The 22,640-nt window shown below is 30.8% G+C and overlaps 2 protein-coding genes across 5 annotated transcripts in view; one reads left to right on the forward strand and one right to left on the reverse strand.

The window, feature by feature from the left end:
• The first annotated feature begins 5,893 nt into the window (after positions 1-5,893).
• Positions 5,894-13,712, forward strand: LOC123008433 (Hermansky-Pudlak syndrome 3 protein homolog). Of its 2 annotated transcripts, none has more exons than XM_044404223.1 (10): positions 5,894-6,031; positions 6,090-6,430; positions 6,475-7,017; positions 9,992-11,139; positions 11,188-11,420; positions 11,913-12,216; positions 12,260-12,504; positions 12,545-12,971; positions 13,020-13,143; positions 13,191-13,712. In XM_044404223.1, exons 2-10 carry the CDS (start codon positions 6,220-6,222, stop codon positions 13,454-13,456), a joined length of 3,501 nt encoding a protein of 1,166 aa, XP_044260158.1. In that variant the 5' UTR covers positions 5,894-6,031; positions 6,090-6,219; the 3' UTR covers positions 13,457-13,712. The 2 variants fall into 2 exon arrangements, with proteins under 2 accessions (XP_044260158.1, XP_044260159.1); XM_044404224.1 differs by having other exon boundaries at positions 5,913-6,031; positions 6,219-6,430.
• Positions 13,713-15,103: 1,391 nt separating this feature from the next.
• The window catches only part of LOC123008998 (segmentation protein paired-like), a 21,338-nt gene continuing 13,801 nt past the window's right edge, over positions 15,104-22,640 (reverse strand). For 2 of the 3 annotated variants that reach the window (XM_044405086.1, XM_044405084.1), the window contains 3 exons: positions 15,961-16,323; positions 15,669-15,914; positions 15,104-15,621 (listed from right to left, as the gene is read on the reverse strand). In XM_044405086.1, coding sequence (XP_044261021.1) covers positions 15,365-15,621; positions 15,669-15,914; positions 15,961-16,323 — 866 coding nt within the window. In that variant the 3' untranslated portion in view covers positions 15,104-15,364. The remainder of the gene's footprint in view (positions 15,622-15,668; positions 15,915-15,960; positions 16,324-22,640) is intronic. The other variant, XM_044405085.1, reaches the window with a different exon arrangement.

The following is a 22,640-nucleotide window of genomic DNA, read 5'->3' on the forward strand; positions in this document are numbered from 1 at the left end:
ACAAAAAGGATCAATTAATGTGTAACAATTTTTTTTCTTTTTTTAATCTCTATTTCCTTGCAGTTTAAACCACTTTTATAATACAGTTAAGTAATTTGTATTGTTTGTTTTTAAAATTCCTATTCAAATTTAAAATATAAATTGTTTTTTTTTAGTTTCAAAAATAGTTTTATTTAACATTTGGTGTTTTTTAGACTAAATATTTTTTTATTTCTCTGACATTCGGTTTGCTAGACAGGTAAATGTCCCTATGGAAAAATTTTCCTTACACAATCAAAACAAGTTGCTATTTGTAGTTTTTTCTTTCTTTTGCGTGCATAAATGGTAAAAGGTGTTACACCCTGTATCTTTTTACCTAACCGGTTGCCTTTATTTTTCTGTTGATGAATAAATATTTGTTGTTTTCTTCTAAAATGATTTAAATATTAACTCTATTTTATTAAACAAACAATATGCAAGATTAGAATAAAGTTGAACAACTTTTCAATTTTTTTCATCAGTTACATTCCGTGATTTTTTAACCATTGTTCAAACAAAATTTCCGACTTATTTTTTATTTGGAATTACCATTTGCGTAATCTAGTTTTATGTAACAGCTTCAAAGAAATTTTTGTGCTAAATGAATTTCGTTTATTCACAAAATAAACAAATCATCTAATTAATATTAATAGTAGAACAATTTTGTTTATTTTTTAGTTTTATGTGGTAAAATGAATTAAGATTCTTAAATAGACAACCAATTATACAGTAGAAACTAGTTGTTTACTCGATAAATAAATAATTATCGAGGTCTATAAATACGATAAAATAAAAAATGTCTAAATTTAGTCCCCATTTTCTAACCCACTCAGACATTTTCCTGTCGCGTAGGCTCTGCACGTAAGCAAACCGAAAAAACCTCCTCTAATTTCATTGAGATATTTCCACTTTTACACCAAACTACTACAAAAGAGTTTTTCTATTCGGCGAAAACTCAATGAGGGAAGAATTAAGTTACTGTTGTTACTATGACGCCTGTCCCGACGTCTGGCACTAGGAGGTCACAGTTGCCATTGATGTCGAAAGCTCCAACCGAGTCCGTCGTCTCTTGGTCTACGTTAACCATCCCCAGAGCAGGACTGGCCTTCTAACCTCGACCCCTTTTTTATTCTCTACGAGACGGAAAATTCGCATGATTAGCGAATCAGACGGAAAATGCAACAAAAACAAATTGGAGACGCTCAAGTTTTAGCAAAAATACCGCCCAAATTTTTTATCTAAAATGGTTAAATTTATTATTGTGGTCTGTCAAAGTTCTATTTCTGAAAAAAAATACTGGTTTTTCAATCAAATAATCTACTAAATTGTAGTTTACTGTGGGTTTGTTAGGGTTTTAATTTTTACCCAAATAATTAAACAAGTTATTTAATCACAAAATATTTTATCCGCTAAAAAATTTACGTAATGTCTCTTTTCATTTTTCATTTCTTAGTAACCTTGTTACTGTCGTTAATTTGTGCAACAAATTGAAACGTATACTACATTATTAATTTTTTTAAATTTTGGTTGTTTTAAGCGAATTGCAAACAAATACTAAAAATTAATTAGTCGAAATATACTTTTAGGAATTATTTTTTTTATTGTGCTTTTTTTATTAATAACAATATGTAATTAAATCAGATTTTGTAAATTTCAGTGTTTCTTATTCACAATTATGATTTAATAGAGTTAGGAATTTTGAAAAAAAAAATTTTGGGCAATTTTTTTATAAAACCGAAAAAAAATAAAGTAAGATTTAATACCCTGTGTTACGTTTGTACAGTAGGTATATAATATTAAACCAAAAACTTTGTCTTATTTTTAAAGTTTGTGGAAGATGACTACGATTTTTTATTGCTTTTGCTTGACATTAATAATAATATGTAGATATATTAAATCAGATTTTGGAAATTTCAGTGTCAAAATTATGATTTAACAGAGTTAGAAAAAAAACTGAATTTTGAAAAAAAAATTTTTTAGTCAATTTTTTTATAAAACCGTACAAAAATAAGGTAAGATTTAATACCCTGTTTTATGTTTGTACTGTATATAATATTAAACCAAAATCTTTGTTTCATTTTTAAAATTTGTGGAAGATGACTACGATGTTTTATTGCTTTTATCGAAAGATATAAAAAAAAGTCAGGACCAGGAATCGAACCTCAGTTTTTTGGATTGTTTTTCTTTTCCATTAATAATAATATGTAGATATATTAAATCAGATTTTGAAAATTTTGGTGTTTCTTATTGTTGAAATTCTGATCTTTACAAGCAGATTTAGAATTTTTTTTAAATCGAATTTGTAAAAAAATGTTTTTTAAAATGTGGCAACATTTAAAACTTTACTTTAAATTGTAAATTAAACCAAAAAGTTTGTTTTATTTTTAGGGTTTTTTAAATTTTGTGGAAGATGGCCAAGATTTTTTATTTCTTTTACTTGAAAGATATAAAAAAGACTAAACTAGGAATCGAACCTTAGTTTTTTTTGGGTTCTTTTTCTCTCCTATTAAGAATAATAAATAGATACATTAAATTGGATTTCGAAAATTTTTGTGTTTCTTTTTGTTTACAAGCAGATTTGGAATTTTTTTATATCGAATTTGTAAAAAAATGTTTTTTTTGAATCAATTTGTAGAACGTAACCGTACAAAAATGTGGCAACATTTTTATCTTTACTTTAAATTGTATATTAAACCAAAAAGTTTGTTTTATTTTTAGGGTTGCTTAAATTTTTTGCAGGATTGCAACGATTTTTTTAAATAATTATTTGTAAGGTAAAAAGAAAAAAAACTGATAAGACCAGGGATTGAACCTCAGTTTTTTGGGTTGGTGTTTTTTCTAGTAATAATAACATGTATATTAAATTAGATTTTGAAAATTTTAGTGTTTCTTATTGTTGCAATTCTGATCTTTACAAGCGAAATTAGAATTTTTTAATTATACATAATCGAATTTGGAAAATAATGTTTTTGGGTCAATTTTTACGTCAATTTTTTTTAATCCTACAAAAATGTGGCAACATTTAAAACTTTACTTTAAACTGTATATTAAAACAAAGTTTGTTTTATTTTGTGCTTGTTTAAAACTTTTGCAGGGTTGCCACAACTTTTTTGTAATAATTATTTCTAAGTTATAAAGAAAAAAAACTGACCAGGGATTGATTCTCTGTTTTTTGAGTTGGTACTTTTTTCATTAATAATAATATGTATATTAAGTAAGATTTTGGAAATTTTAGTGTTTCTTATCGTTAAAATTATGATTTAACAAATCTAGAAAAAATATTCTTTAGAAATGAATTTTGAAAAAAATATTTTTTGGTCAATTTTTTTTTATAAAACCGTATAAAAATAGACAAGATTTAAAACTCTGTCTTAAGTTTGTACTGTAGATAATTAAGTATTAAACCAAAAACCCTAATTTATTATTAGGGTTTCAAGGTTTGTTTAAAATGGCCAAGATTTTTTATTTCTTTTACTTGAAAGATATAAAAAAAGACTGGACCAGGAATCGAACCTCAGTTTTTTGGGTTCTTTTTCTCTCCAATTAAGAATAATAAATAGATAAATTAAATTAGATTTTGAAAATTTTTGTGTTTCTTATTGTTGAAATTCTGATCTTTACAAGCAGATTTAGAATTTTTTTTTATTTAAAATCGAATTTGAAAAAAATGTTTTTTGGATCAATTTTATGTCGAATTTTTTTAACCCTACAAAAATGTGTCAACTTTTGAAACTTTACTGTATATTAAACCAAAAAGTTTATTTTATTTGCCACGATTTTTTTGTAATAATTATTTGTAAGATATAAAGAAAAAAACTGATAAGACCAGAGATCGAACCTCTGTTTTTTGAGGAGTTGAATAATAATTTGTATATTAAATCAGATTTTGGAAATTTTAGTGTTTCACATCGTTAAAATTATGATTTAACAGATTTGGAAAAAATATTTTTTTGAGCTGATTTTTGAAAAAAAAATTTTTTTGGTCAATTTTTTTTATAAAACTGTACAAAAATAAGGTAAGATTTAAAGCTCTGTCTTAGGTTTGTAGTGTACATATTTTGTTTAATTTTTAAGATTTCTTGAAGTTTGTGGAAGATTGCCACGATTTTTTGTTTTTACTTGAAAGAAAAAAGTCAGGACCAGGAATCAAACCTCAGTTTTTGGGTATGTTGTTCTTTTCCATTAATAATAATATGTAGCTATATTAAATCAGATTTTGAAAATTTTGGTGTTTTTTATTGTTGAAATTCTGATCTTTACAAACAGATTTAGAATTTTTTATTTTAAATTGAATTTGGAAAAACATGTTTTTTGGATCAATCTCAAATTTCAAATTACTTTAAACTGTTTGTTTTATATTTTGGGTTGCCGCGATTTTTTGTAATAATTATTTGTAAGATATCACGAAAAAAAAACTGATTAGACCAGGGATCGAACACTAGCTTTTTGAGTTGGATTTTTTTCTATTAATAATAATATGTATATTAAATCAGATTTTACAAATTTTGGTTTCTTTTTGTGCTTAAAATTTATTCCCCAAGTCACTGACCGGATTTACATGACACTACCTGCGTTAAAAATAAACTATTTTGTAAAACTAACATTTGAATAAATTACTTTTGTTAAAAATTATTCAATCCGGTCCTGGATCACCCCTTCACTCTCTGGACTCAATTTTCTAGGTCAGAAGATTCATTGTCACCGCCTACTTGTTATTTGATAGTGTACTAAAAGGACTCGTGTTTAATATCCACCCTTTTTTTTTCTTTTCTCGCTTGTCCATCTCAAACAGGAAATGTATGTAATTGTCCCTTATTTCCGCTTGGAATAATTTATTAGAAATTCATTGCAAATATTATACAACAATAGTCGCTGAATTACAATTTGAAATTCAAATTTGAAATCTCGTGCCATGTGGATATATTGTCATTTTGATTGATATCATTTCCGTCCTGCCACTCAGATTTATACAGGAAGGACGATAATAATAATAAAATTTCTGCTAAATACACCACCAGAGGGCACACATCCCTCCCCAGGTAAATTGATGCTTTCAAACCAGGCCATTAATTTTTATAGGGTTATAAAAAATAATCGCCAATCGGTTTTATTTTTATTTTTTAATTATTACACAGTTGGCAATTAAATGTCATCAACCCCATGGCCCACTCAATAATTATTCAGTCGAACCGGTGAACACACTGTATATTGTAATTACACGCTTTATTGAATTTTCGACAATGACGTCAATTACGCGAATTGACAATAATCGCATTTGAAATATCACAATTCAATCATATTGCATATTCATGCTGACGTCACTGAAACGTAATCGAATCTTATTGACTTGCATCCTGTATATTTATAGCTTGGTTTTCCCGATTTGCTTTTGTCAAGTTAATTTAAAATTTGATTTATCATGTTTCTGAGACAAGTATTTGGTATTTGGGCAAATAGCTTATATTTTAATGTATCTGTTGTTTTATTTGAATTTTGGAAGGTGTTACTGGCGCCATCTTGAGAGTCATGGTTAAAAGTCCAACTGCGCCTTAAGGAATTTAATAATTCCTGAACTTGTTTTTGTGAATAACCGTAACGCTTACACGTGGTTGTTGTCAATGTTTTGGTTGAAAAAACAGAGTTTAATGATGAATTTATTATTTTTTTAAATAATTGTTGGGGAGATTTGGGAGTAAAGTGTAGATGATCGAAAACGGATTTATTAAAGTTGGGTGTCTAGCAAAAAACTTGTACTTGTAAAATGACAAGAAACATAATTGCGTGTTTGTTGTGTTTTGTAATTAAAATTAGCTCTTGTATTAATAAATTTGAGACAATTTATATTTTTTGCACAATGGGTGACGGATATTTTCGCCGCCATGTTGGAAATGTCATTTAAATGTCAAAATAATCAACAAAAATAGTTTAAAGTTGATTAAAACAATGTAATTGGGTGTTTTTTGTGCGAAATATCACCAAGTGCGTGTTATTTGAGTGTTTGGTGTAACCCCAAGTAAGTAAATCGAGTGAAATTCAAAAATAATCAAATTACTAGGTTATCGGGTTAACAGGTTAATCAATAATTCACATGGGACTCTCCTATTTTGTATAAATTTGCCCACATACTCTCTTAAATAAACTCCACACCCTTAATCGATGCCAGTGTGATTATTCACACATTCACTCGCCCCCTTTTCCAGAATGGTCCGTGTTATCTCCGTGCACCATTTCGCCGGTCAAAACATCCAAACCGTTGAACAGCCGACGGCATGCACAGTCGCGCCCCCCGACAAGCTTCTCCTAGCCCTCACGAGCAATTGCATCGAAGTCCGAGACTTGAAAAACGAGTCTGAGGTCTTGTTTAGCTTCCCTTCAGTCGACGAAGTCATCCAGATTGTGCACTGTCGCAACGGTAGGTATGGGGGCTGTTTTTGCGCGTTTTAATCCTGGTTTCAGGCGACTTTGTGACCACGCTCGAGACCAAGTTCAATCGCCAGAACAAAGACACGAATTTCGTGCGTGTTTACATCAATTGGGACAGCGTGGCCGCCTTGCAGCAGTCGAAAATGACCAGCAGTGGGGTCAGTTTGGGGGCCTCGGAGTGCGGGATGGTGCAGCCGATGCGGGCGAGGATCGCCGGGAGAGTCACCCCCACGACGAATCAGTCGGAATTGGGGAGTTTGGAGATGATTGAAATTCCGGTGAAACGCAATCCGAATTATATCGAGTGTTGTCAAGTCTCCGGAAATTTGTTCATTTTGTCGAAACGAATCATCAATGTTTATAAGTTTCAAGTTAAGACTCATGATATTTCAAAGATGAGGTTTATTGATTTCGAAGAGGTGGGGTTTTACTTGGAGTTGACGTTTTTCCCACAACAGATGGCAGTGTGCGAGAATTATATTGCGTGCATGAATAGCGACAATATGTATTTGTTTAAGTTGGATGATGAGGGGGGCGAGGTGGGGGCGACGGGGGAGCAAAGTTTTAATTTTGCATGTAAGTATGAGTATACAGGGTGAGACAATAAACCAGAAAATTATCAGTTCTTAAAAATTTCGGTTTTTGATTAGATTTGGAAAATTTTCTAATTTTTTTTCAAATTTTAATTCGTTTCACACTTTTTAACAATTTTTAACGTAGAAAACCAAAGAACAGTATTTTTGGCACCTAAAAGTCAAATTTCGCAATTAAAAAATTAAAGCATGACAATTTTACATATAGAAAACAAAAAATAATTTTTAGACATTTGGTAATAATGTCATTATGTTTTTACGTGTATTTGTAAGCTACTTTGTAAACAGGGTGTTTTTGCTAAAATTAATAGTTATAGAAAAAATTAAATATGCAAGTCGCAGTAAAAAAAATTGCATTTTTATATGTTTCATAAAAAAACAACAATGGAAGTTCGGTAAACATCACTTTATCACTAAGTATTTTTTATTTAAATATCAAGGTTAAAATATTTTGAGAAAAAAGACAATTCACAAAAAGGTAGGTTCAAAAAATTATTTTTGAGTATTTAGTAATAGATTTTTTACGTGCGTCTGTAGGCCACTCTGTATACAGGATGTCTTAGCTAAGATTAATAGTTATAGAAAAATTTGAGTGTGCAGGTCGGGATTTAAAAAATAGCATTTTTAGATTCGAGCACAATTTTCATTTTGGGTGTAAGTAGAATGCTCAAAGCTATACAGGGTGAAACAAAAACTAGAATTCAAAATTTGTCACTTGAAAAATTCATAACTTGAAAATATCAGTTCTAGGTTAAAACGATTTGCATAGTCGAAATCGACTTGTTTTTCATAAAATTTTGGTTTTTGATAAAATATTGAAAATTTTTCATTTTTTTTCCAAAATTTAATTTGTCTGGCTTTTTTTCACACTTTTTAACGTAGGAAACTAAAGAACACTAATTTTGGCACCTAAAAGTCAAATTTTGCAATTAACAAATTTAAGAATGGCTACTATGTAGAAAACAAAAAATAATTTTTGGATATTTAGTAATAAATATTTATATTTATAAGCCACTTTGTATACAGGGTGTTTTTGCTAAGATTAATAGTTATAGAAAAAATTAAGTATGCAAGTCCAGAAAAATTGAAAAATTCATAACTTGAAAACTGTCAGTCCAAGGTTAAAACGGTTTGCATAGGCGAAATCATCGGCTTGTTTTTCATAAAATTTCGGTTTTTGATAAGATTTTGAAAATTTTCCTATTTTTTTTTCAAAATTTAATTTGTCTGGCTCTTTTTCACAATTTTTAACATAGAAAACTAAAGATCAGTAAATTTGCCACATAACTTAAAAACTATCATTTCTTAAAAATTTCGGTTTTTGATTAGATTTGGAAAATTTTCCATTTTTTTTTATTTTAATTTGTTTGGCACTTTTTAACAATTTTTAACGTAGAAAACCAAAGAACAGTATTTTTGGCACCTAAAAGTCAAATTTCGCAATTAAAAAATTAAAGAATGGCAACTGTGTAGAAAACAAAAAATAATTGTTGGATATTAAGTAATAAAGTCAGTATGTTTTTACGTGTATTTGTAAGCCACTTTGTATACAGGGTGTTCTTGCTAAGATTAATAATTAAAGAAAAATATAAGTATGCAGGTCGAGAGTTAAAAAATAGCATTTTTAAATTCGAACACAATTTTAATTTTGTATATATATTTTTCATAAAAAAAGACAATGACAGCAAGGGAAACGTCACTTTATCACTGTTTTTCAATGATTGTTATGGAATATAAATATCAAGGTTAGAAAATTATGACAAAAAAACACAATTCACAAAAAGATAGGTTAAAAAAATTATATCAAAAAGTATTTTTTACGTGCGACTATAGGCCACTCTGTATATAGGTTGTTTTAGCTAAGATTAATAGTTATAGAAAAAATTGAGTATGCAGGTCGAGAGTTAAAAAACAGCATTTTTAGATTCGAGCACCATTTTAATTTTGGATGTAAGTATAAGTAGAATGCTCAGTGCTATACAGGGTGAAACAATAAACTAGAATTTAAAATTTGTCACTTGAAAAATTCATAACTTGAAAACTATCAGTTTCAGGTTAAAACGGTTTGCAAAGGCGAAATCTTTGGCTTGTTTTTTTATAAAATTTCGGTTTTTGATAAGATTTTGAAAATTTTTCAATTTTTTTTTTAAATTTAAGTCTTTTTTAACAATTTAGAAAAACTAACGAACAGGAATTCGGGCACATAAAAGTCAAACTTCGCACTGGAGCGTTTAAAAACTTTACGTGTACCTATTTATAAACCACTTTGTATACAGGGTGTTATAGAAAAAATTAAATATATAGGTCGAGAGTAAAAAATTACATTTGTAGATCAAGCACAACTTTAATTTTGGATGTATATGTTTCATAAAAAAAACGAGACAATGACATGTTCATAAGCGAATGACCATTTATGAAAATATTTAACAATTTTTTAGTATTTGTTACAACTGATATTCAATAATAAAATTCGTATATAAGCCACTCGGTATACAGGTGCTCTAGCGAAGATTACTAGTTATAGAACAAATTAAGTATGTAGGTCGGGATTTAAAAAATAGCATTTTTAGATTTGAGCACAATTTTAATTTTGGATGTAAGTGAGATTAAAAATTGCACAATGCTATACAGGGTGATACAATAAACTAAAATTAAAAATTTGTCGCATCACTTGAAAACTATTAGTTCTAGGTTAAAACGGTTTGCATAGGCAAAATCTTCGGCTTATTTTTCATAAAATTTCGATTTTTGATAAGATTTTGAAAATGTTTTAATTTTTTTTCAAAATTTAAGTCGTTTGACATTTTTTAACAATTTTAACGCAAATAAACTAAAGAACGTACTCGTTACAACTGAATATTCAATAATATTCAGTATACAGGGTGTTCTAGCGAAAATTAGTAGTTGTAGAAAAAATTAAGTATGCAAGTCGTGAGTTAAAAAAACGTCATTTTTAGATTCTAACGACGACCCCATCGACTTTGCAAAACTAATCCGCGACGAAACTTTTGGATCAACAAAAACCAAACTCACTGTTCACCTTCCTTCGATAGTTCGCGAGAACAGCATAATCCACAAGCATAGTCCTTTCACTTTTACTGATAAAGAAATGACAGCGAAAATTCACTCAAACTCATCGTCAGACCCCAAACTACCCCAAATAGTAAACTTGATCCAACTCAAACTAATTCCAATCTTAGTCGAAAACGCCCAACGTCAAATAACCGAAGAATTCAAATGTATGATTTTAAAACCTCTCTACATTGACGAAAATTTGAACAAAATCAAAGACACTAAAATCTTGACAAGTGACTATCGGAAGTGTCTCAATAGTGTTGTTTGCATGGTTGCGACCCAACAGGAAGGCTATTTGCACTATTTTTGCGAAAATGAGGTCGAAAGTGACCATTGTGTTGCCGTTTATCCGTTTACAGCCCCCGTGCAGAGGCTAGTCATGGAAGACTATTTTCTTCATGCACTTACCGAAACCGGCCTTGAGAGTTACACCCTACGTTTCGGTCATAAACTCTTCAGGAGTTTTGAAATAGTTGACGATGTTAATGTTGCTTCTCCGTCGATAAATGACGCTATTTGTTTAGTAGGACTCCGCCCATTTTTGGGGGTGGAGCAAATCCTCCTCTCGGAGAATAATCTAGTCCTCCTTGCAAATTCGGAAAGTTCGCCGACACATTCCGTCAGTTCGAATAGTAGTTCAAATGCGTCCTATTGGACCTTGTATAATTTAGAACTACCAACTCCGAAAACCATATTCAATGATATTTCAATCCTAGCCAATGCGCATCGATTTACGTCATCGCAAACCTACTGTCATTTGATGAGCGAAGCTCACGTGATCTTGAGGGTGGGGCTTGTTTTAAAAAAATGGGGCGTGGTTGAGGAAAATGTCAAATTGATCATTCCTGTCAAAAATAACATTGATGATGTTATTGAAACGTACAGAACGTCGTGTGCTTTATTAGCCGATCATTACATAATGTGTAATGAGGATTTTAAGTTGGCAATACCGTACTATAAAATGGCGCGAGTTTTGCCATCGGAAGTGTTACGAAGAGTGAAAAAAGTACAAGAACAATCGAATAATTACGTAAGTTGGCAACAGTGGTCATGTGACAAGTTATTTTTTTTTATTTAGGTGACTAAAGGTTTGATGAATTATCTCAAATCGGTTTTATTGGAAGTTAAATATAGTTGGGAGGCGGATAAGTTTTTTACCAGTGGTTCTAAACAGAATTTCGCTGAAACGATTTTGACATTGTTGGAGAACCACAATTTTGAGGATTTGCCCAATTTGATACTCAAAAGTAGCATTTTGAGGGAGTATTCCACGGATAAGTTGATCCAGATTTTGACGCAGAAGTTGCCCAGGTTGGTAAAAAGTGTTTTATGTAATTTTAGTTTTGAAAAATCAAGTATGCATGGATAGTGCCTTTTAGGTGGCAAATACGACAAAAAGTTATTAAGAAAAGTTGTTTAGAACCAATATCTAGGCCTCTATACCAAATTTCAAAATTATGGGCCAACTATGAATTTTTTTTTTTGTAAAATTGAATTTTTTTTTGTTCAATTTTTTTTGTAAATTTTGTGGAGATCTATTTTATTCATATTAAAAGAACTGTTAAAATAAAATTCTTTGATTTGTGAGATAATAAACATAAAAAAAGAAGAATCGTAGTTGAAAAAATTGTTTTTTTTTTAAATTGTCAAAGCATACTTGATTTTTCAAAATTAAAATTATGTTAGAAATTAGTTTTTAACCAAGTAGGGCTAAACCCCAAAAATAAAAAAAAAATTAGTACGTATATTTAATTTAATTTTTGCTTGAGAGGGAACAATTTTGATTCACCCTGTATTTTTTAGTGAGGGCCCAAAACTGACCGAAAAACATCTAGCACTCGCCGTTCTCCATACCCAAAAGTGCAATACATCGAAATCCCAAGAATCCTTATCACAAATTCCCGAAAACGATCTTTTGACAGCTTTACAAGAAAACTGGGAGTTGCTTTTTGACACAACTCAAAGTTTTCAAGGAAAAACTAAAATCGTGTCAACTTTTTCCGAATTCGCTGTTGTTTTGATAACCTCTCAATCTGATATTTTGAGCCAAACTTTGGTTTATTTAATAATGGAGAAAAAATCAATCAATTTGAATAAATTAATAAAGGTGAGAGGGGCCACTGTTTGAATTATAAACAAAAGTTTTGTAGGTTTTTCTGGAGTATTTACCCTCAAGTATCGGGAGTGATAGCAGTACTGCCAGTCTAGTCCTCCAAAAAACCCTAGAATTATATTTCCAGAAATATTTTGAAAAATTTGGCGATTCAGATATTTCGAAAATTATCTACGAAAGGGGGGCCAACGAAGCGATGAAATTGCTAGTCCGGTCCTATTTATCCCAACTCCAAATCTTCCAATTGAAGGAAGATAATCAAAAAGATGAAATGTCGTCGAGGTATTTTGAACCGGACCGCAGACTAAACACTCAAATTTAGTTTCAGCAAGCTGGAACGCGAAATTTTAGGCGAAAATGAGGAAAAATCCAAGTATTACTTCGACGATAAGTTTGATAAAAACCCGGAAAATTACTTATTTTCCCAATTTCGGTACAATTATCTCGATAAAATGCCCCCGTTTCAAGTCGAAATCACTTCGAAATTATTCGAGGCGTGCCTCGAAAATTACACACCAAAGGGGAATTACCGGCCCAATGACGAAGCCGACCTCGTTTTGAAAAAACTTCAAGCCATTTTGTCGAGTCAAATCGTCTCGAAGCAGGTTTTAGGGGAAGTCAACGCGTTTTTGGGCCTCAATGAGAATTTGAGGGGGAGTTTGAGTCTCCAATCGATCATTTTGAGTACGAATGATGCCATTCAGTTGTTAATTGAGGCATGTCCTCAATGTTTACTCCAATTTGGCAAGGTTTGTGAAATTAAGTGCGATTTTTCCTCAAAAAAAAAAAAATTTCAGGACCGGTTTTCGCGAACTGATGAATGGAAATTTCTGATTGCGTCGATACAGAGACGGATTTTGAGGTTAAGTCAGAACGATGTTTTCAAAAGGGTTTGTTTCTTTCATAAAAAACTACTGAAAGGTTTGTGCTAATGACACTTACTTCAGGAAATGATTGTTTTGTTTCAGACATTTTGACACATGTGGCGACATCTATGACGTTGGATCAGTTAGTTCAGGTATTTCCGCAACGAATTAGTACTTCCGATTCGGATAATCGGAATAGTGAGTTGGGTTATGATCTTGGTTATTTAGAAAATGAGTTGGATGTTTTGAACGAAATTCAAAATTATGAACCTTTTGTGATTATTTGTAAGGAGACGATGCACGCGAATCAAATCAACAAGCTTATTACGACCACAGGGCAGCAGTTGTTGTGCACTTTGAATTTGTAGATTTAGGGAATTTATTTTTGAAATTCATCGCTTCGACCAAAAATTGAAACCAAAGCACAAAATCCGAATCGATGTGGAATTTTCTAAGCTTTAGGATAGACTGACCTTTTTCTACACCCTGATGATGTTTTATAACACATTGCAATTTTATTATTTTGTACAGGGTGCTGCATTTTTTTTGAGAGTTTTTGAGAAAATAATATTGGTTAAAACCGCATCCCTCTATCGTCTTTTGTTTTCGACATAGAGTTGACATTTTGGCAAAATCTAAAAAAAATCATATCTTTGTTATTATAGAAGATACGGATTTGAAATAAAGACATTATACAGGCACTTTTTTTACGGGGAATTTAATAATGTAGTTAGCAATTTTTTTCAGTTATTAGTTTAGCCATAATAAGATAAACTTGTATTTTTTTAAATGGAAATTATAGGCGGCTATGGCAATTTTGAAAAGCTTATTTTTTTTCTGGTCTAAAAAATATATATTTGTAACAGAATATTTTTTTATAATTATACTTAAAAAGTGAAATATGTATTTTGTTTGATAATAGTAGACCATGGAACAACTATTTCACTCCAAATGTGTAAATAATAATCAATAAGAGTTTTGTGAACTGTAAAATAGATAAAATTATAAAAATTTAAAAAATACGATACGGTAGAAGTATTTAACAAACACAATTAGAAAAAACATTTTTTGATGATATAATGGAGGTAGGATAATGTTCCACATAGACGGAATTTGGGTATTTGAATAGCCATATCGTCATTTTTGTGTCACATAAAATATTTTTTATTGAAGAATTAAAGCGGCTTTTTTTACAACACTCTGTGTATCACTAGAAGTTACAATGGTAATGTTAGCTTGTTTAAAAACAAAGAAATGTTATTAGTCGCCAATAAGTTGATTTACGATTTATTTTGCATTTTTTTCATTACTTAGTACTTAGAAAACTCTTTCATTAGTGACACTGGTTGAATAATACAGTTTAAATCCTTTTAGTTGAAGATGAAACATTTTTTCATGGCCAACTGCGAACAAAAATCAAAGATAATTTTTTGCTAAAAGTGTAATAATTTGTTACAAATATATATTTTTTAGATAAGAAAAAAACAAGCTTTTTAAAAATGACATAGCCATCTATGATTCCCATTTAAAAAAATACAAGTTTATTTTATTACGGCTAAACAAACTAAAAAAAATGTTAACTACATTATTAAATTCTACATAACAAAATGCCTGCATAATGTTTTTATTTCAAATCTGTGTCTTCTATAATAACGAAGATATGAATTTTTTTAGATTTCGCTAATATGTCAATTTTTGTCTATAAGTCAAAAACAAAAGTCGATAGCGGGATGCGGTTTTAACCAATATTATTTCCTCAAAAAATGAGTCCCAGAATGTATTACTCGTTTTTGACTAAATCTCTTAGTTTCGGACATCCAAAATGCAGCACCCTGTACAATTAGGCAGGAAATTTAAATTTGCTGAGTTATGAAATTTTTGACTTGTTACCCAGATTTGAGATTTTATTTATTGGCGTTTTTCGATATTTTCGAGAGAATAATAGAAACGTCATCACTGTGATAGATTTTAATCCACTGTAGAAAATCAAACTTGATGTGATAAAATAATTCCAATAAAAGTATACATTTTATTCACACTATAATACAAGTTAATGCGAAAATAGGTAATACATACGAAAATAATCAAACCTAACACAATATATTACTTAAACTTAAAATACTGCGGGTGAAGTAATTATTAAAACCCATTTGGCTCTATCTCCTGATTGCCCTCAAACACAGTGCAAGATAATAATACAAAAAATACAAAAGTTCACTGGTAAGTCAGTTTTCTGTAAAACGGGTTCGTATCTTGGCTACTAAATTCAAAATACGTCAAAACCATCCGTAGTAGGGCTGATGGCCGAAGTTCTTCTGTGCCGAATAGTGGATTCCTGTATTATCGACACTGTTTTGTCCAAACGCTGTGAAACTTTGATTCAAGGGTTGTCCAATTTGTCCCAAACTCGTGGGAATATTTTGACTGGGACTGGGATTACGCGGGATTTGGGCGGGTGGCATCCCCCATTGGAGGTTGTTATTGGGGGGGGCGGCGTCAGTGGGGCACGGGGGGTCGTTACTGTTGCTATTTCCTGCAAAAAAAAAATTAATTAAACGAAACTTCATTTCGGTATTTTACCACTGTTTGGTCCAAGGATTGTCACAGTATTGGTGGGATAGCCCTGATGTTGTGTCGTAACAGCCGTCGAAACGTTGTTATCATTAGTGTCCTTGTAATTAATCCCGATGTTGTTGAGGGGCATTAAATTCGACGATGGGTAGATGGAATGGGACGGATATGGGTTATGGGCGATGTTATGGGTCAATGGTAGGTTAGGGGACGTCGAATGACCCGGAACCGGACTTGGATACAACTCTGTCATGACTGAAACAATTCATTAATCACCGGAAAAAAACCCGGATTTTAGTACCTGACGTTGGCGTCGGCGTCGCGACACTGTTGAAAGCGTCGTCGTTCATCCCTTGGCCCAAGGGTGGGTACCGGTCAGGGGCGTACGAGCGCACCAGTGGCGTCGCAGCCGAAGTTATTTGTTTTCTAAGGCGGGCGCGTCGGTTACTGAACCAGACTTGAATCCGGGCCTCGGTTAGTTTGGTCCTTTGGGCGAGTTCCTCCCTGGTGTAAATGTCAGGGTATTGGGTACGTTCAAAGGCCTTTTCTAGCTCGTCGAGTTGGTGGGCGGTGAAGGTTGTGCGAGAGCGGCGCTGTTTGCGTTTTAGGGGAATCCCCGGCTCGCTGTCGCAGTCCGACACTCCTTCGTTGTCGGTGGATTTGTCTAAAATTAAAACGTTTATACAGGGTGTTGAAAAAAGATTGTTAATTTTTTAGGAGGTAATAGTATGGACCAAAACAAACAAAAAAGTCTTAATAAACATGGGTCCGCAAAGTAACGGTTTCGGAAATATCGAAAATTATTCGTTTTTTGAAACATTTATTTGCAGACTTTTAGTAAAAATTCTAAAAAATTTCACATTTAATAGTTCCGAAACTGCTACTTTGTGGACACACGTTTATGAAAACTGTTTTGTTTATTTTGGTCCATACTATTATCTCCTTAAACATTTTACAATCTTTTATTAACACCCTGTATACAGGCGTGAGCGGCTACGCCGCGAACTCTCTATAATTACCACCAAACATTTTCGAATCCGATAGGATTTTAAGTGCAGAAACATATTTATAAAGGTAAGAAAAAAAATTGTAATAAAAACAAAGCAAAAATTGATAAAATCGAAACTGAAACAGTAAAATTAAAATCTCTAATACATCAATTTTGACTTTTTTTTTATTTTTTTGAGCGTTACTTTTGACAAAGCCTGATTTACTACAGTGCAAATTAAGGCAAAACTCTGAATTGAAACATTTAACATTTTGTTAAAATATTTTTTAATTGTTATTATGATTATTATTCAGGGCGGTATTCAGTTCTATTTTTTGCAACGTTGTCAAGTTATTCAATTTTCAAATTTATGTTATGGTATTCTTAAGAATACATACTTTTTCTAGAAGTTTTTATTTTAGAATAGTACATAGCACATCTATAATAATAATAATCAAATAATAATTTGATACAGTTTTTATGGCGTTTTATTATTCAGCGTGGTACTTAAAATTTTGTCCACAACAGCTGCTATTTAAAGATGCTATAAATGAAAAGTGTTTGTGTGTTGTTTCATAGCCTACTATTTTTCATTAAATTTTCAACTATGTATGCGAAACTAGAGGAGATAGCGCAAAATGCTTGGCAAATTCGTAATGTTAACAAATTTTTATTTTTTTTTATTTTGTAAATTGCAGCAAAACTGTACCCTAATGATATAATATTTTGACTTAAACCTATGTAAAATGTTCCGGGGAATCGATTGGCGTCAACAAAACTGCAAAATTCGTAATAGTCTTTAAGTTATAGACGTATTTAAATTTTTGATATTTTTGACTTTATCACAAATTTTGTCGATAACTATTTATCGTAGAGCACTGATCTTTTTTTATATGAAAGAAAATTTAATTTGCTTTCTAACGGTACCAAATATAAGAAGTTATCTCTAATAAGTCCGCATTTATGGCATTAGACCGCTCCGCGTACCGAAAATCGCCCAAAATTTCGACAAAAATCGAAAAAATTAAAAACTTCAAAATTGCCCATTTGCACTCTTGGATGTTCAAAAGACTTAATAAAGCACAAAAACATTGTAAAATTGCGAAAAATAAATTTTTGAAAAATTTTGTGTAAAATATATTGAAAACACTGAAATTGTCGGCGGCGGTGGTGGCTCAGCGGCATAAGGTCCCGCTTTCCAGCCGGTAGGTCCCGAGTTCGAGCCCCGGTCAAGTTTAATTTAAATATAATTCAAAAAATTGTCAAAAGAGGGCGGGCGTATAAAAGCGCGAGCTTTAAAACAAGTATCTACAAAAGTGAAAGTAGTGAAAAAGTGAATAGTATATAAGTTAACAAAAGGTAAGTTAAGAGTAATATAAATGAAAGGTAAGTTTTGCATTAAAAATAATATTTTTTTATGAATTATTGTTATTATAAACATAGGTCCGCAAAGTAACAGAATATTTTTTAACACTCTGTATATGTACAATTATAAATAAGTGCGCATTTTTTTACATAGATAAACACCCCCAAAACTCTATCTTTTCCTGCGCCCCTGGTCTTCAATTAATTTTGAATAATAATAATAGAATTATTCTAAAATAATTATCACAAATTTTCTCGATAACTATTTATCGTAGAGCACTGATTTTTTTTTGTATATAATAGAAAATTTAATTTTCTTTCGAACGGCACCAAACTTAAGAAGTTGTCGCTAATAAGTCCGGAGTTATTGGAAATAGACCACTCCGGGTGCCAAAAATCGACCAAAATTTCGACAAAAATCCAAAAAAAATTTAACTTTAAAATTGATTCATATAACGTTTTTTACATTTCTTAAAATACTCTACGATGCATAGTTTTTGAGATATTGAGTAATAAAATAAAAACCTCTCATCCTGATACTTTGAGCGAAACTTTGGTTTATTTAATAATGAAGAAAAAGCAATCAAGTTGAATAATAAATTATTGGAATTTTTTTGGAACTATCGGCGATAATTTTCTTTTAAAATCATTTTGAATTTCTTCGGAATGTCGGAATTAATTTGAAAATACAGGAATTATTTTGGAATTGTGGAAATTTAGTTGGAATTTCAGGAATTAACTTGCAATTATAGAAAGTAATCTGAAAACAAATTACTGGAACGGCGGATTTTTATGGAATTACCAAAATTATTTGTCAATTACTTAGAATCAGAATTAATTTGGAAATACAGGAATTATTTTGGAATTACGGGAATAAAGTTGGAATTTCGGTGGAATTATTTTGGAAATGGAATTAATTGTGCAAATCCCCAGTTTTGGCCAAAATTAATCATTACTTGAATGACTTATCTTATGCTTGTCGATTAGCTCTTTGTATTTATTTTTGATAAAAATAAAATTCCTGAAAAAATTGTATTAAACCGGAGCGTTTTGAGATTACTTCCATTATTGCTAGCCATTCATCTTGCTATTTGCTCTTTATTCTCTATCAACGTTTATAATAGAGCAACTTTTTGATTGCTTTCGCACACTTTTTCGCTCTAAATTTAATCAAAACCTCTCCCTAATTTGTAACTGTCCACCACCGCCACCACTACCGAAAAAATCTCATTATTTTTTCCCCAAATTAGGTGAAATGGTATTACGGCCTTAATAATGACAACAATGGAGATAAAGACCACCTGTAGATAAAACACATGCCGACGCCAGCTCACTAAAAAACCCATAAATCTTATTCTCGGCTTAAAAATGGTTTTTTTCGGGATGTGTGCATTAATTTATTATGTTATAGAGCGTGATGGTCAACAAAGTGTGCGATTCGACCGAAAATTCATACTGATATAATTATTATTAATAGTGTTGAATGTCACAGAAATGACGATACAGGCAATTTCGGAGTTTAGTGTAACTAATCCTACAATAAAGGACGATTTTTGTGCCGTCTTGTGGAAAGGTAAATTGGAGACGCTTCCGGTGGGGGTGATAATTTGACACTGGGAGCAATTAATGTAATTACACGGGATTAAAATGCATTGCAATAGGAATTATAATTGCATGGGAACTTGCACTTTTTGTAATGGACAATTGGAAGGCTGAGATTTTTATTTTCGCTTTTAAAAAGTAAAACAAAACAACGAGTACTAAGTAATTTTCCGAGTTTTTGTAAAGGTTATTGAAATAATACTTAGGTTTTTCCCCGTTTTTGCACATTCCTGTGTTGAGAATAAAAAAATTGAGTGATATTTCAACTTGCCATTAGCATAAATATAAATCGCCAATATTTTAAAAATATTTCTAAAAATAAAATCTGGGGTTTTTTGGAGGACTGGACTAGCAGATCGATTCTTAAATACTCTCTCTCACCTTTATTAACTTCCAAATAATTTCACTAATTCCATAAAAATCCACCGTAATTGCAGTAATTTCATTGTTTTCAGATTACTTTCTATAATTGCAAATTAATTCCTGAAATTTCAACTAAATTTCCGTAATTCCAAAATAATTCCTGTATTTTCAAATTAATTCCAACAATCCGAAGAAATTCAAAATGATTTTAAAAATAAATTATTGAGGAAAATTCCAAAAAAAAATCCATTAATGAATAATTTCAGTGATTCCATAAAAATCCACCGAAATTCCAGTAATTTCATTGTTTTCAGATTACTTTCTATAAGTGCAAATTAATTCCTGAAATTTCAACAAAATTTCGTAATTCCAAAATAATTCCTGTTTCCAAATTAATTTCGACAATTCGAAGAAATTCAAAATGATTTTAAAAAGAAATTATCGCCGATAATTAAAAAAAAAATCCATTAATTTTCAAAGAATTTCAATGATTCTTTAAAAATCCACCGAAATTCCAGTAATTCCATTGTTTTCAGATTACTTTCTATAATTGCAAATTAATTCCCGAAATTTCAACTAAATTTCGTAATTCCAAAATAATTCCTGTGTTTCAAAATTAATTTCGACAATTCGAAGAAATTCAAAATGATTTTAAAAAGAAATTATCGCCGATAATTCCAAAAAAAAATCCATTAATTTTCAAAGAATTTCAATGATTCTTTAAAAATCCACCGAAATTCCAGTAATTCTATTGTTTTTAGATTACTTTCTATAATTGCAAATTAATTCCCGAAATTTCAACTAAATTTCGTAATTCTAAAATAATTCTTGTATTTCCAAATTAATTCCGACAATCCGAAGAGATTCAAAATGATTTTAAAAAGAAATTATCGCCGATAGTTCCAAAAAAAATTCATTAATTTCCAAATAATTTCAGTAATTCCATAAAAATCCACCGAAATTCCAACAATTCCATTGTTTTCAGATTAGGTACTTTCTATAATTGCAAATTAGTTCCCGAAATTCCAACTTGATTTTCGTAATTTCAAAATAATTCCTGTAATTCCAAATTAATTCCGATTCAAAGTAATTTTCAAAAGAAATTATTTCCGATAGTTCCAAAAAGATTCCTGTAATTTACAAACAGTTCCGAAGCAATCCAAAGATAATTTCAATACTTTTTAATAAGTTTCACAAATTTGTACAACAAATTTCAGAGTTAATGGCCAAAACTTTCTTCCAGCTCAACTCAGGCCAAAAATTTCAAATTATACGCTCTTTAATATTCCCTCCGGACTTTCTTCACTTAACTTCTAGTAAATAGGTCATAAATTTTAGTCATTTCTAGGTAGTTTGCACCCCTTGGTTTATTGCCCCCTGATTTTTCAAAAGAAGTCAATACACGTGCCGTTCTCCGGACCAATTTTGGCCATAAATCGTCCTCTTTCAGCACTTTATTATCCAGATTAGTGACGAGAATTTTTCTAATTCTTGATTTCTTGTTTCCAGAAACTTTGAATTTTTTGGGTGTAGAAAAATTGCCAATTTTTGTCTTAATTATTGTTTTGAATTAATTACTTTTGGCGCAACAAAATTGTAATCAAAATAAAATAGATTTTATAATGACCTGCACTTCCACCGCCGGCTTTGTGGCGTAAATTAAGTCCAGATTGAATCAAGTTGAAGGAAAGTCCACGTGCATTGTGCCTTTTCAAATCAAAAATTCGAAATTTTCGTTTTCTGTGTCAAAAAATTACGCAAGCAATTAGAGTAAAACCAACAGATCATTATGTGAATAAAACACTTGCGCCACGCTTAGCTGCATTGCTTAATAACAAGGCTGTAATTAATGTTATGATCATAAACAAATTGAATTTGTAATTATAACCTTGTCCTTGATGCACACACTACTGAATTAGGGGGGTGTGTTTTTTTCTATTTAATACGTTTTCTAATTATCGGCAAACATCTGAAATAAAAAAAAGAAACGGATCGGGTTTCAGGCGGCAAAACTGAAAGAGTGTTTCTTAATAGATATCCGATGACGTAACAAATTGTTGAAGGGGATTTTTTTTCAAACATCCAATCATTTCTCGGATGTCGGCAAACTTCTCACCTTTGGTTTTTTCTATTTTTAACAAGATTTTTTCGGAGGTACAGATGGTTCGTGTCGGGAAATGAGAGGAAAAGCGAGAAATGTTGGGCATTTTATCACGTTTTGTCGCAGTTATCAAAGTCTTATTAATTTTAGTGCTACATGGAGGTTGTTAAATTTAATCAACTGTGGAGTTGATATGCTGCCGGCGGCTTTTCGCCAACAGTTTCACCTCAACAAATATTTATCTTTCTTCAATTAACTTTTTTAACGTAAATTTGCTATTTTATACGAAATTTAAACGTAAATTTTGGAAAATCGGACTTTTCATGATAAAAAAAGTAACCAAGAAGGCCACGATAGTACATAAAATTATTGTTTTAATCTCTAGTAAAAGCTCCAAATAATCGTATAAAAAGATCACTAGTTTGTGTTTTTTTGAAGTCAAAAAAATATCAAATCTTTAATAAAAAGTAATAAATTTTAATTTTTCAAAAATCAAGTATGATTTATACGAAATTTAAACGTAAATTTTGGAAAATCGGATTTTCATGATAAATAAAAAATT

Source organism: Tribolium madens, unplaced genomic scaffold (assembly GCF_015345945.1).
Source record: "Tribolium madens isolate multiple individuals breed KSU strain unplaced genomic scaffold, Tmad_KSU_1.1 Scaffold_71;HRSCAF=194;Tcas5.2_LG6, whole genome shotgun sequence".
NCBI classification, from domain to species: Eukaryota; Metazoa; Arthropoda; class Insecta; order Coleoptera; family Tenebrionidae; genus Tribolium; species Tribolium madens.